General features: G+C 37.3%; 1 protein-coding gene across 1 annotated transcript; it reads right to left on the bottom strand.

Moving 5' to 3' along the window:
• Positions 1-8156: 8156 nt before the first annotated feature.
• On the bottom strand, positions 8157-13196 carry LOC122055900 (ER membrane protein complex subunit 4-like). Its single transcript, XM_042617581.1, has 6 exons — positions 12887-13196; positions 12735-12791; positions 10175-10328; positions 8795-8892; positions 8647-8712; positions 8157-8498 (listed from the first exon to the last, which is right to left on the bottom strand). Exons 1-6 carry the CDS (start codon positions 13004-13006, stop codon positions 8460-8462), a joined length of 534 nt encoding a protein of 177 aa, XP_042473515.1. The 5' UTR covers positions 13007-13196; the 3' UTR covers positions 8157-8459.
• Between the last annotated feature and the right edge of the window lie 2985 nt (positions 13197-16181).

The raw sequence follows: 16181 nt of genomic DNA, 5'->3' as shown, positions 1-16181 counted from the left end.
GAAAGTTATTAATTCCGAATACAATGACAAAACTCACAGCTCGCCTCCATCTTACTTATCTCAACCATCTCCACAACCTTTGGAACATCATCTTGCCCCCAAGACGTAGCGCAGACGGTAAACACATGATATCTCTGGTATAATGGTCAGGGGTTGATTCTCAGGAACTAACGATCTGGGGTTTACCCCGCCATGCGCCTATGGCATGCATGAACCTCCCTCCATATCTATGGGACCGGCACTAGGGGGCAGGGCCGGCTCAAGGCATAGGCCATTAAGGCCTATGCCTAGGGCCCCTATTATATTGGGGTCCATCAAATTAAGGGGGCGTTTAGTTCTTTCCTAAGAATAGGAATCGGAATGGGAATCATTGTATTGTGGAATGAGAATGGGTATGAGCATGGATATCACTCTTAAAAGCAATGTTTGGTTACTTGCATATTTTCTATTAGAATAAATCAAAATTTCCTTTTTTACCCTTAAAGGAAAATAAGAGAAAAAATTAGATGTGAGAGAAAGATGAATATGAGAGAAAAATATGATGAAAGAGAATGATGAGAGAGAAAGTATGATAAGAGAGAATGAAGAGAGAGAGTGTGATGAGAGAAAATGAGAAAAGAGAGTGTGATATGAGAGAGCATGATGAGAGAAAATGAGAGAGAAAATATGATGTGAGAGAAAGTATGATGGGAGAGGATGAAGAGAGATAAAATATAATGAAAAAAGAGGAGAGAAAGTGTGATGAGAGAGATTGAGGAAAGATAAAGTATGATGAGAGAGAAAGTGTGATTAAAAAAAAAAGAAAACAGTGAGTGTGATGGGAGAGATTGAGGAGAGAGAAAGTATGATGAAGGAGAAAGTATGATAAAAGAGAAAGTGTGTTGAGGAAAAAAAAAAAAAAATGTGACAAGATAGATTGAGGAGAGAAAAAGTGTGATGAGAGCGAAAGTGTGATGAGAAAAAAAAAAGTGTGATGGGAGAGATTGAGGAGAGAGAAAGTATGATGGAAAAAAAAGAAGAGAGTGTGATGGAAGAGATTGAGGAGAGAGAAAGTATACTGAGAGAGAAAGAGGAAAGAGAGTATGATAGGAGATATTAAGGAGAGAGAAAGTATGTGATAAAATGATGAGAGAGAAAATATGATGAGAGAGAACAAGGAGAGAGAAGTGATATGAAAGAAAAAATAAATAAATATATTTTGATATTTGATATTAAGGGAGAAAATTTTAGTTTTAGGTCAAAGGGAGAGAACTTACAAGCACACTTGCGCAAACTTGAAGAACAGCGGAAGAGTATGGACAGTAGTGAGTGCAGTGGGGGAAGTGGATGCTTCAGCAAGAGAGTTTTTGGGTCCTTTTATAGGAGGAGGAGAGAACTTTTCTTGGAGGAGAAGGAAAGCAGAGAAAGAGAGGGGCCTGGAAAGAGAAGGCTTGGTGAAGGACAAGTGCAAAGCTCTAAGAAATGAAAAGGGGGCCTGGCAAAAGAAGGGTAGATGGCTTCGTTTTAGGTGAGTGGACATAGTGGCTAGGTGGCAGAAAAAAAACGTCATGCATGACGTTTTTGGTAGATGTTACTGTAGTGTTGTGTTTATGGGAGAGGACGTCATGGATGATGTTATTAAGTCTCCATTAAGTTGTCGAGGTTATTGTCACTGGTAAGATCCAGAGAGGGAGTTTGTGAACTTCCAGCTAAGTCTGGCTGCATACTTCTGTGGAGTGCGGCTCTATATGCTCTAGCAGAGAGGACAGAGCTGGCTAGTCTCTTCTGACAGTATCTTTCAGTTTTTCTTTTATAATGTTGAAGCAATGTCGTATGCTGTGTTTTGAAGGAGAAAGAGAGGAATCTAGTTCCCATATCTTTTGGCCAATAGATCTTCTCAGTGTAAGTTTCTCCTATTAGGACGTAATTGTCTGGATCTGTCAAGCGATCCCAAGCCCAATTAGTTCCTTGTACTGATGCTCTCCAATGCTTTAATTGATCTTTAATAGTAGGGAGAGCTTCCCAATGTAGATCGGGGTCAGATGGGTAATCTTCAAGTTCTGTTTGGATACCCCCGACTTCATTGATATCCAGCTTAACCAGATGTTTGGCTGGTTCAATATTAAGGTTAAGTCATTCCGGTGAAGAACTGTCAAAAGCACATACAACAAACGTTTCCTCTTATTCGAGAGCCAGAGAAATAATAGTACCAAGCTTTTTAAGAAAGTCTTTAACAGAATCTGGATCATATACCCAAACTTTGTATAGTAGTCCATAGTCCATCAGAAGAAAAGGAGTAATAAGTCTTTTATTGTATGAAATTGCTTTATACCTTTCATAGTCTAAGTTGGCTTTTCGGAAGGAATATAGCACTTGGCATGGACATCCGTATTTAGCAGAGTCTTCACAGGTTGGCCCAATTTTCTGACATTTAAGTTTTGGGCCAAATTCTGCTTCATAGGTAATAGTTATCCCAGGAGGGGGATTTTTGTGGAAGGCCTTTAGTGCTTCACATAATTCAAAAAATGTCTGTAGTGTAGATTGTTCTGCTAGGTTCCGAACGTAGGAGTTGATATCCTCGGGTATGGTGTTGGGCAGGCCCAATATATGGGCTGCAGATGTTCTTTGAGCAAAAGTTGTAGCAGCTTGTTCTTTTAACTGGGTCAGTGTTAGATAGTTGGCCCGTTGTGGTTTCTTTTCTTCTAATGTTGTGGAAGAGGAAGGAGACCCATGAGTTCCTTCAGTAATTTGTGCATATGTAGGAGGTTCTTCTGATTGTGAGGTAGTTGGCACCATAGTTGTTGTTTTTAATAAAGTGCTAATAAAGAAATTAGCACCAAGTTGAGTTCTGACAGCAGTAAAAGCTTCTTCAAGTGAATAATACCCTTTGAAGAAAGGATGTTCTAAGCCTTGTATGGCCATATTTGTTTCCTCCCCAAGTAGCATATATCCCAGCTTGTGGCCCAGAAATTGTTGGAGGATCTTGCGGCCGGCTTGAAGGGGGGTTGGATAGACGACGCCCCCAAATACTCGCTTTCACCCTACACTTGTTAGTGCGCAACGAAAATACAAACTAATACAAACAAGTAGAAAGCTAAACACTACAAGAAAGAGCAAGCAAATCGCTAACACGTTCGTTTAACGTGGTTCGGAGATTAGGGCTCCTACTCCACGGCTTGTCCTTGAGGTGGACGATCCCTATCCGTCGGTGGATTAGCCCCCGGCAAACTCCGGCTATCTCAAGTTGCTCCTTGTGGGTGGAGAAACCTCACCACAAACTCACCAAGACCTCTTGGATTACACAAGCACTTGAGAACTCTTGTGACTACTAATTAGGCTTTAACCAAGTCTAATTTCGTCAGGTTGACCGGCCATCCCAAGCTCCTTCTTATAGAGCTTGGGGAAATCAGCCTTGCTGATTTGCCCGTTACCAATCGACTGGTGCCAACCCAACGTCTCTCTCAACGGCTATCTATCAATCGACTGGTCCCAGCCGTTTTGGGCACATAGAGCTTCTGTGCTCACCACCAGTCGACTGGTCCCAGTACCAGTCGACTGGTACAACCCTAAACTTAGGGTTTCCCATCCCGAGTACATTTCACTCGCACTCGGACCCTCACGACTCATTTGACTCTTTTTTCGCAACCTTGACCTCTTGCCTTCAAGCCTACTTCCTTTGGCTCTCGTCCCTCGGATACATCCAAGCCTGCGGCTCGTCCCAATGCCATCCTTCACATATGCCTCGAAGTCGCTTCCCTCGGCCCTTGTCCTTGCTGCCTTGTCCACGGTCCCTCGGATGCTCCATCCTTCACCGGACCCGAAGCCGTCAACCTGAGTCACATGTGTCACCTGTAGTCCTGCACAACTCAAGTACACATATCAAATAACGAGGGTAATCCTAACTTAAACCCTTTGCCCAAACACCAAAACACATGGTCCCGCGGACCATTGTGATTGCTCCAACAAAAAAGACTACATAACAAGAGAATTTCTTGCCTGCTGGCTTTTGTATGGTTGTTAGAAAGTAGTTTGTCAAAGCATTTATGACTGCTATCTTGTGTCCTGAGCTACCAGGGATGGTAGGAATGTGCCAAATGCTATCTATCAAACAGTGTTGAATGTGATCTAGTTTGTCTCTGAATAAAGAGCGAACTGATCTTCATGCTGTGTAAATTGTTGTAGTTCTTGTGTTCCAAATATTAATATTTTAGTAGCAAACGAGGTGTGTACTTTCCTTGGCCGATCCATTGCCTAAACAAAAATTGTTAGTGGAGTAAACGAGATAAAGTATCAGCTAAAGAATTGTTAATTCCTTTTATATGTTCCCAGTGAATACGTAAACCTTTATTAATAATAGTATATGTGAATTTTAGCCATCTCTTAGTACTTAATCCTTTTCTTAATCCTTTAGTTTATTGACTATACTTGACTATAGCTTCGCAGTCGATTCGGATGGTGATTTCTTGCTTATTACAAATGAATAATCAGAAGGCTTCTAGACAATAAATAACTGCTAATATTTCAAAATCTAACGAGGTAAGATGTCCTTTTTCTTGAAATTTTCCAGAGGCATATCTGCACAAGGTTTCTGTAGTTTTGGGTCATACTTGGATGTTTTTCTAAATAAAATTCCTCCCCATTCTGTTTCACATCCATCTGTTTCGATGACTAAGTAGTCAGCATCAAGTGGGAGTGTTAACATGGGAATTGTTTTTACTAATTCTTTAATTCGTTTTACAAGTGCTATATCTTGTTGATTAAAGTGTTTTTGTCCTGTTAAGGAGGTTTTGTTGTATAAGGGGCCGCTGATTTTTCCTATATTTTTTAAATAAGGTCTAGCATAATTTAGGAGTCCTAAAAAGGCTCTTAGAGTTTTAGTGTCTTCCATCTTATCTGGAAAAGCAAGGATTTTAGCAGAGATATGAGGTTGAAGGGCTATTTGTCCCTGTCATATTTCTGCTCCTAAGAAATCAATATGAGTAGTAGCTATTGTCATTTTCTTTTGAGAAATAATCAGACCATGTTTCTCAGATAAGTTAAATATAATATGAAGATGAGCATAATGTTCTTGTTTAGTCTTAGAGAAAACTAAAATATCATCTATATACACACAAGTGAAGAGAGAAAAATCTCGAAAAATGTCATCCATTTTCCTTTGGAATATTTGAGGAGCGACTTTGAGGCCAAAAGACATAACAAGCCACTCAAAATGTCCTTCGGGACAGGAAAAGACTGTCCATTCAATGGACTTAGGATGCATTTTAACTTGCAAAAATCCTGATTTCATGTCAAATTTTGAGTACCATTTTGAGTTTTAAATTTTATTTAAGAGTTGGTCTTTGTCTGGGATTTTATAACCGTCTTCTTGACAATTATCATTTAGTCTCTTGTAATTAAATATCATTCTAGATTGGCCACGTTTTTGTTCTGATCCTTTATTAATTATAAAAGCTGGACTTCGGTGCCTAGATGTAGACCTTTGAATGACTCCTAAAGTTAAGAGTTGGTTAATATGCATTTTACATTCTTTAGTTTCCCAATTTGTATATTTTAAGTCTTGGGTCTTAATTGTAAGGTCTGGATTAATGATTGATAGCTTGCAGTATACTTTATCTCTGTCCCAATATTTAGTAGGATTTTCTCCAATTATTTCTAATTTTTCTAATCTAGAAATGAGAGAGTCTAAATCAGGTTTATGTGTGTTTATTAATTGAAGTAACTGTTGTGGGAGTATAAGATCATGTGGGATACAGGTGTCATCAATTATAGGGCTTGACCAGCCAAGTGAGGCTAGTTTTCCGAGTCTTGGTAGTCAGAAAAAGCTAGGGCACAGGTCTGGTTATCCGGTTGTGTCTTCTTACTGGGTTGTTTTTAGGCATTTTTAGGAGAACATTGACAAGATGTGTTGTCTGAAGGTAGGAGTTCTATGTGGGATTTTGTAGTTAAGGGATGGACAATAGACGGATAGTCTGATACTATTGGGGATATTATGGGTGAGGAAAAGAAAAGAGTATAATCCTTAGTTAGAAGACAAGCTCTATCTGATGCTACTAGAAAATTTAAACCTAGGATTAAATGAATATTAGGATGTAATAGTGGTTTAATCTATAGCTTAGGAAGTGAGAGTGGTGTGCCATATTTACCACAGTTGTCATAAAACCTTAGATGAGTGTTAGTAACAAATTGCGTGCAAGCTAACCGTTGGCCATCAAATTGTGTACTTAGTAATGATTGTGATGCTGTTTTTATAAAAGTTTTTGGTAAGACAGAAAGAAGTGTATTTTCATCTATGGTGGAATTAGTAGCTCCACTATCTAAAAAAGCATGTAGTGTGAATTCATGGCCATGGATATTTATCAGACATTTGACTCTGATGTCTAGAGTTTTTCCTGTATTACATATACTATATATATATATATATATATATATATATATATATATTTAAAATTATGGCTAAATAAATTTTAGTCAAGATTTATTTTTATTGATAATTTTAATTTTTTTACTAGCTAAATTATATTTGCTCAATAAATTTTTATTTTTTTATAGATTAAAGTTAAATTTGATCATTTTTATTTTTTTTACTCGCATTAAATTTGATTGATAATTTTAATTTTTTAATATTAAAGTTAAATTTAGTTGGTAAATTTTTTTATTTTTTAATTAAAATTTGACTCGTAATTTTTAATTTTTTATTGATAAAAATTTTATTTAATAATTAAAATTAATTTTGGTTAATAAATTAAAAATACTTATTAGTTATACTTAATTAATATTTTTTATTAAAATACTTTTGAAAATATTTCAAAAACATATTTAATATTGTATTATTATTTCTTTCTAAATTTTATTTTTCTTTCTTTCTTTCTGCTCCTTTATTATTATTTATTTATCATTATTATTGTGTCCTTACTTTTCGACGTGTTATTATGCACATTTTTTTTTAATAATTTGCCGTCTATATTTACTAGCTAAATATTTTTAACTAATAAATTTAATTGATGATTTATCAAAGTTAAAATTGATAAAAGACAACTTGATTTAGCCTGCCAATGTGAGATCCTAAGGAAGGGTCTATAGTACGCAGTGTCTATATCTATTAGACTATTACTCGAACCTATTACATCTAGATCACACACTAATAATTTTTATCATTGTGTTAAGACATACTTTCATCGAAGTTAAAATTAATTGATAATTTTTTTAAAAAATAACAATTAAAATGTATAATAATAATATTATAATAATTTATTACATTTTGTCAAATTAGTTAACATAATTTTTTTTTAAAAGTTTACTAATAAAAAAGTTGGTTTTGCCATAAAATAAAGTTATTGCTACATGACCTAGTTGATTACTCCTTTCGATTGCATAAATAATCATTGACAATGTATAAAATTGTCCTTTTAAATTTTACTAATATAACTAAATGTCTCTAATAATATTTTTAATATTTATTTTTTTAAAAAAAAATATTAAGATCTTAATTTTTTTTTCAGCCTAGGGCCTCAAGAATAGTTGAGACGGCCCTGTAGAGAGACCGCTAAGATAACGAATTTTTTTTTTTTTTTTTTTTTGAACATCATCTTACCCTTGCCACGTCCTTTCCTATCATCCCAACTCCTTTGATGTCATGTCCTTGTCGTGTTCAATATATCATTCGCCACCTAAAGCAACATCTCCTCAGCGGTCTCGTCCCTCTACTATGGCTCTGCTCTCACACGATAAGAGTTACAAAACAGATCAATGGTTAGAGGAAGAGTGGCAAAAGAGAATATCAACACGAGTATAGGGTGCTGCTAGATTTTAATTTTTGATCAGTGGATGGACGAATAGGAACGCGAATTGTCCAGGCTGAGATCGAGCCACAAATGAAAAAGAGTGCAAGTTCTCGGTTCTGAAATCAGGTATTGGGTAGTGACTCAATCCAGAATATCGGGTGGAATGTCAAACCAAACAAAGGAATAACTCTAAATAAGAACAGACCACTCTATTTTCTGACCTATTCCTTAGTACCAGCCATAATTTTTTGCATCATACGATGGTCACAGCTAACATACGTAATGAGAATCTAAATTATATTTTCAAGAGCATATGGAAATTATATGACATTAATGGTTCTAACACCAAAATCATAGAACAGACTGCATGATAAATAGAATGCAACTGCTCTTGCATGACCCCATCAAGAAACACATTGTATCTATGTGGCAAACATAAAAATGTAGACAATCAACGAAAAATCACATTGTTAACAGAAATTTCTAGACTCAATGAAGTTTAAGCCAAAAATCTAAAACACTTGGTAACCAAGCTCTAATACAATGTTCAATAAGTCTTTAAGCCCTCAAACAGGGCAATATATGAAGTTCATCACATTTCACATGACTGAATAAAAAATCTGGGACTGACAGAAAAATTTCCGCTACGCCATGAGAATCCATGTTAGCGTCAAACAAAGCCAAGGATGAAGAAGCGCATTAGTGGAAAGGAAGTCCCCCGCTAGAATATTCAACTTCCTGAAGAATAGTCACACAAATGATCAGCAAAAAGATAAACTGGATTTTTGTTTTGAAGATGCTTCTGAATCATTTATCCAGCACAATTTCAGTAGAGATAATATATCAATGAAATGATGCAGGGGGATTGCATGAACTTGCAACATACTGGAGCAGTAGGTAGTGAAGAAACCCAGTCCGATGCGTGTGTAGGGAGAAGACCCAATGAGTTCAGCTGTCAAAGAGTCAGATAACTTTTTGAAGGTAACTTGTAACAACTTGCACAAACTACATAGTTTAGATAGTCAGATTTTTACTTTCCAGACACCCAATGCCATCGCAGCCAAGTTAAGGGCAATAAAGAGCAATTTGGGTGCAAGAGTATCCACCCTTGGATCCTTGTAAGGTTCGAAAACTGAAGATAGAAAAACAGCATTCATATAAAAAATGTGGGAGAATTGAGTGTTAACCATTGGGAGCCTAGGTTTACAAAAACGGCAAGAGAAATAACACCACATCTGAGAAAGTAAATGCAAACTACCAAGAATTGGAAATTGTAGACTTGCAGCATATAAAAGGAAAGAAGTTTAAAAAACTGGTTTAAATGTGTGTAACCAACAGTTGCTTTGTCTAGTGGTAACCAATCTAGATCCAGAGAGTTTCCAGCTAAAGGTTGGGAGTTTGAATATATATAAGGATACCGGAAAGACGGATTAATAGAAAATATTTGTAAGAGAAAAAGTCATTTTGCTCTTCACAATTTGTTGCATTTCTGGAGTGCCCCTAGAGATACACTGCCGAAATATCCTTGCCCTATTAAATCCTAACAAAGTTCATTATCTCTAGTGTGCAAACTAGGGCACAAAGTGATTTGTAACTCAACTTGCACCTTATAAATCCAAGATTTACAATATTTTTGTAGTCCCAAACACATATTATGACTTGTGTCAAGAACCTAGAAAAGTTTATTTGTCTCAAATTTTGACCGCAAGCAGAGATTGCGAACAATGTCAAATTCCAAGGTGCGAGTACAAATCAGCATACCTCATAAATTCAAATTTTCTAACATTTTTAGAGCTATAATCTGAACTTACACTTGTATTAAAGCTAAAAACCAAAAAAAAAAAAAACATAGTTTTCAAAATTTGACCGCGAGATGATTAACAAATCAGCTAGTGCCCGTGAACTTGGTGTGCTGGAACTGAATGGCTGCAAGCTGATTTTGAGCTAATCAAGTTGTTATAGAGGGCTAAGTTGTTTTTAAGAATTTTTTTTAAGAGAGATGGAGAATATGCTTGATTAAAGAGACGAGAGATAATAACAATGTGTAAATTGCAAACGATGCAAGAAAACCTAGGTTGATAATGTTGGATTGTCATTGACCTATATAACATGTATTGGTAGAAATTGGCAACAATACACTATTCTTCGAGGTATGATCCAAGTTGGTGCCAAAATTGAGATACATATCTTGTTATCAATATTGTAGTTATTAAGTTTAGTAGATCTCAATAGTAACTAAATTGAATGTGTAGAAAAGAGTTAGCATACATGTATATGGCTGAAAGATTAAAAAAATGATATAGCCAATGTAAGAAAAACCACAATGCATGGAGTGATAAATAAATAAATGCTGCATAAAAGCAAAAGATTTGCATATTATTAAATAAAAAATAACACTACTAATTATTACAAACCTTTTCCAACTCCTTGAAGAGCACTTATTGGTTGCCAAAGGGCCGAGAAGGTGATACCAATACTGAATAAATGAACTGTACTTCCAGCCATCCACATCATAAACCCCATCATTAACAAGTTCTTGAAAGGGGCTTGAGCCACTTCCCAAGCTTTCTTCATAAGAAAAAGGGGAACATATGGCACAAATTAAAAAGATGCATGACAGGAAAAGAAAAACACAGTCTAATGATGATGCTAAGCAGTTAAGGAAATCGAGTAAAACAAGAAAAATGAAACTAGACATGTCACTAAGTGCAATACTTAATGGCAACAAAAATAATTATTGCAACCTATAAATTCAAGAAGATAGACAAGTACTATCCTAAGGATGATGATTAACAATTAATCACAAAGCATTTGCATTATCAATTACTTCAGAATGCAGTAGTCAAAGTAAAATAAAAAGCACAATGATTGTAATGTCACCTTCCCCATCAAGAATGTAAATAGACGGAACGAAAATGTGTTGTTCATAGGTGCAATACAAATAAACATACCTAGTTGTATTAGGGAAGCAAACTGAGAAAGAAATAAGGATGCATAGAGAATTTTCTTGTCACACTTTCCCTCTATCTCCTTTGGGAAAAATAAAGGATAGAAGGAAAATATAAAGGAAATAATTTTCACAAGCTTTCCTCTTTATTGTTTCTATCCAATTTGTAAGGAAACCTCACTTCCAAGAGCAATGAAACTCAAATTCATACATAAAAAAGTTCAAAATTACTTTTCCTTTTCAAATCTGCTTTTCATTAATGTTTTTTTTCTATGTTTTAAATTAAAAAAAAAATAAGATTTAAGTTTCCCTCAGTCTTTTCTTTCCTCCAAGAAATTAGCCGGATGGAAAATATTTTGCAATTATTTGATTTTTTTTCACTACCTTTTGCCCCTTAGCAATTTCCTTCCTTTGAAGGGAATAGGTTTATTCCATATCAACTATAAACATAGATTAATAATAATTGAAAACAAAAAGTTGCATGTAAAAGTCAGCTTAATCCTGAGTGTACATGCTACAACAACCATTTTGCTCAAGCAATCCAAAGTGATGTAGCCCCAAACACAAAAAAATCATGTTCGTTTGTATTTTCTTTAAGAGTTGCTCTTTTTTTTATATTTATTAATCGTGGCTAAGTCTATTATTATTATTATTATTTGAACAAGCATACAGAATCTTTTCATTGCGTCCATAATTATATTTCGTTAAACTAGTAAAAAAAGCACTACTAGGGGGCGAGTATGACTTGTGGGTTTGTTAATCTTCCTTGTGGACCTTCCCAAACCAAATCCATCTCGGGTGCCGTGTACAAAGTTATGGGGACTATAAAATTAAGTCATTAGAAAGCCTTTACCATGATCTGAACCACTTGATCTGTGCCACAAAAAGTAGTCCTCAGAAGGTGCTAATTTGGAAACATGGATATTAGGTGTGGAGTAACGTTGTTAGAGTGTCAATATCGGACATGGGAAAGAGGGTAATGAAGTGTCAATTATCAGAAACATGACAAAGTTGAGTCTATAATATGCACGAGCACAGATACTACAATTTTAGAATAAAAGGTTTCATTAACCTTCACAATTTTTTATATAAAGGAGCAACTGTATTTTAGTTAAATCTTAATTTCTGCATATCTGAAATCTTGTTATGATATTAACCTACAAAAACATCCATAAATTTATGCTTCACTCGCAGACAAATAAAGCAATCCATCAAACAACGAACCTATAGTAAATAACCCAAACAAAATTCATGTGCCCACAATTTAGTTTGGCATACCCACATGAATTGATAGTTTAAAGCCAAAATCAAACAACTCAGTTCAAGTCTTTTGTATAAGAATTATATAGGCAAAAAGTATAACGAGAAAAAAAAATAGTAAGCATTTATATGAATGTGAAACAAGGGCATTATATATCTTTCCATGCCAGTCTCCATTCTGGTTTGATATAAATCAGTTACAAATTTGGTCAACGTTAGATTCCAATTTTTGAAACTGAAAAATGTTATAATGTTTTAACCACCAAGGCCCAGGTATCATGGATGATGATCACTAAATATTGAAAGTGTTGCTCCCTTCTGAAGGTGTCAAGGTTACTGGTATTTACCTAAGGTAGTTTAATTAATGCAAATAGATATGACAGATTATGTTATGATTAATGCAGATATGTACGAAAAAATCTATACTCTTCAGATGATAGATTAAATTTAGTATTTGGATTGTATGCTACATATCCGATTTGTGTTAAACTCATTTTAACCACCATACCTCTCACTAACACTAAAAGCTTTTGTTTGTTGCGTATGTATACCATTTCATTACATAGCGCTCATAGGATTTTCAAACTCGATTTGTTGAAAATTGACAGAACGCAAACTTCATATGCATTGCACAAATATACTTTTTTTCCTATCAGTTATATGAAAACATCCCAAAAACAATTTCCTCAATTTTTGAAAATTTTCAACCGGAACTTAAATAAACTGCAATCGAGCACAAGGACAATCAAAACCCTAAATATTAGAACCTGCGCCTTCCAAGCCGCTTCAGCGTCCTTCTTCTGCCGGCTGGCATTTGCATCATCCTGAGACAAGAACCAACATCCAAAACAAGCCACTGTAACAGACCAAGTGACGTAGGTAAACAGATCGAAGAAGGAGAGCTAACAGAGGGCAGTACGGGATCAGAAGAAGATCGGGTGAAACCGAGGGGATCTGGGATGTCAGAAGGCAAGGAATATGAAGAGTTGTCGGCGAATTCCACCGCCCATCGCCGTGCAACGCCTTTCCCCTTCTCCATTCCTACCTCCGCCCGCCTCGCAATGAGACGATAGATACGGAAAGCTTTCCTCGGATCTGTAGGCGAGCCTGGACCGAGGTGCGGAGCCTGGAATACTTTTACGATGAGTGCGTCGGATGAGAGACCGTATGAAGATCCGACGGGAATGGTTACATCTTCGAAACAATAGAATTGAGCGACCAAATTGCCGTCGACTAGAGCCCTTCTGCCAGATCTATAAACGGAAAAGATTATTAATTAGAAAAAGTCATACTTAATTCTACAACTCAATGTCATTGAGTTAACTAGTTACATTTGTATTATTCGAGTCCCTATTGACTCGATGCAAATGTATAAAATAAAATAAAAAAATACCTAATTTTAAATCATATTACTAATATATTCTAGTTCACTCTAAATATTAATTTTTTAATATATATATATATATACACACACGTAGTATTTGATCATGTCTGTAAATAGAGGAAATGACAAGATGGACGATGCAGTTTCGAGGTTGACTGTGAGATGACTCTGAGGAAACGTATTCGCTGTCATGCGCCTTCCTGTGTATCAAGGAGAAAATTAGGAGAAATAAAACGTTAGTAACTGGGCCGAGGAAAGGGTCCCTGGCTCAGGTACTCCAATGCTCAAGTTGGACAAGCGATGAAGGAAAAACTGTGAGCTAGTATGGTAGAAATGAAAAGTAGCTTATGTGTGTGAGCGCGAGAGTGAGCACACTTGGCCAACGAAGAAGACGACCTTCTTTTATAACGCCTCTCGTAACCTTCACAATAATGAGACGTCAAGGAATGTCGAGTGTTAGAATATGTCGAATAATGGAGGTTGTATGGTAGCCCCCCATAGGCAGAAGAAGGTTCTATTGCTGGTATATGTCAGAATAGTAGAATATTCTCTGATGCATAGCAGTTATTCTCTGATAGTTGATTATGATTCTCTGACAATGATGTATCCTAGAGGTCCAACCGGCTCTGAGGGCGGTCGAGTTAATGTTGGGAGTCCTGCCCATAAGGAGTAAGGACCTGAATTCTGGAAGTTTGACCGACTCTGGGGTCGATCGAGTTGATGCTAGAGACTGTGCTCATAAGTGATGAGGAGTTGAACTCTAGATGTCCAACCAACTATGGGGTCGGTCGGGTTGATGCCAGAGACTATACTCATAAGTGATGAGAAGCTGAACTCTAGAGGCCTGACTAGCTATGGGGTCAATCGAGGTGATGCTGGGAGTCGTGTTCATGAGTAATGAGGAGTTGAGTACTGGAGGTCCAACCGGCTCTAGGTACGGTCGGGTTTATGCTGAGAGTCATGCTCATAAGTGATGAGGAGTTGAGTACTAGAGGTCTAACCAGCTCTAGATCCAATCAGGTTGATGCTGGGAGTCATGCTCATGAATGATGTGGAGTTGAGTCCTAGAGGTCTAACTGGTTCTTGGGTCGGTCGGATTGATACTGGGAGCCATACTCAAGGAGTGAGAAGCTGAATCCTATTGAAAGTGGTTCACTCGGCTGCATACTCCTTAATTTAACTGTCACATCACCTTGACTCTTACTACCACCTTACCTTAACCCTGATCGCCACATCACCTTTGGGAGCCCTCATAATACTGTTGGGCCCTTGGGCGGGCGGCTAAAGGGGTGAATAGCCCTGTAAAATTTAAACGAACTTTTCTCGATCTTTATAGCTTAAAAACAATCAATACTTGCATAAACAAAATAAACGGCAACAAAAATAAAAGGCACGAAAGGGTTACTTAGTTACAATCGGGGAGGTTGTTAATCCAAAGAAGTTGGAAGCGCACTAAACTCTCCTTCAGGCAGAGACCCTCTTTACAGTAGTTAACACACTCAATTACAGAACAGAACTCAAGAGGATTCAGTTACAAGTGTTGTGTTCTATTTCCTAGGTTTAGGGGTCTTTTTATAACCCAAGAAAAATCTTATCATGGGCTAGAAGGTGCCTCCAAGAGGTTGGAAGGCACCTCCAGCGAAGCATCAAAGGATAAGGTTTTATCCTTTGCCAACGACAAAATTTGCCCAGTCGAAGGGGCCTTCAAGTGATTGAAGGTGTCTTCCATGAATGGTTGAAAGCGCCTTCAAGTGCTTGAAGGCGCCTTCTGGCAGAAGATTGCGAGGGTACCTTCAATCCATTGAAGGCCCCCCAACAGCTATTACCGAGCTCCAAACCTCTCCTTTGGCTCTTCTACTGCTCCACTCACTTCAATGATTTTGGCCAATCAGAATAAGGTTCACCCGAACTTAATTTCTGGCATTCTCCTTGAGCAGTCTTCCTCCCGGCTTCTCAATGCAAGGTAAGGTGCTTGGTGATACGTGTGAGAGCGTATAAGTGAAATGATTTGTTTGTCTTATCCATTATAAATGTCATTTCTTAGGCAGCCATCATGTGCTCCACAAACTCCTCTCTCTTCGATGTGACAGTCGACGCACGCCTTCGTATTAATCGACGACGATTTATCCCTTCATATCCAATGGCTCAGATACTGTTGGTGCAGGGAGCATCATAATCAATATATATTTTGATGTTGTCAAAGATTCAAGTTAAGTCTTATTTATTGAATCCCGTGGTTGTTTTGATGTGATCAACCAAGTTAGGTTAGGTCTTGTTTATTATTGATCCCTGTGTCTAAGTGTGCAGGAACTTAGGAGCGCAGGAAGACGTAGCTACCGAGAAGTATGCCACGGGAAGGGAGCCGACGGGCTCGGTGCATCCGAAAAATGAAAGAGTTGCGGAAGAGTACATCGGTGGATGAGAAGAACGTGTGTGACGTTCAAGGGGCGAGAAGCCGGGACGGAAGCCTGCTCGAGGAGAAGGTCGGAACTTGGGTTCGGGTGAGGCCTATTCCGGATGGCCGAGATCACCCAAGCAAGTAGAGCCGGAGCGAAAGACCCGAACCAAGGCGAGCTAAAATGGAGCAGAGGGTCCTGACCAAAAAAGTCAATTGGGTTGACTTTAAGGTCCGGGCGCTCGGAAGCTCATGCACCCAGAACCATTCCGAGCGCCCGAAATGTAGCTTTTATCAAGATCAGGTCAAACAACGATCCGTGCAAAAGGGATAAAACTTTATCTCCTTCCAGGCGCCCCAACCAAGGTTATAAATATAGTCTTGGTCCAGAAGCTTAATTCATCTCTGTAATCAACTATGTATTCAACTTCCTAG

Source organism: Zingiber officinale, chromosome 3B (genome assembly GCF_018446385.1).
Source record: "Zingiber officinale cultivar Zhangliang chromosome 3B, Zo_v1.1, whole genome shotgun sequence".
In the NCBI taxonomy this organism is placed as follows: Eukaryota; Viridiplantae; Streptophyta; class Magnoliopsida; order Zingiberales; family Zingiberaceae; genus Zingiber; species Zingiber officinale.
This window is presented reverse-complemented; position numbering and strand designations above follow the sequence as displayed.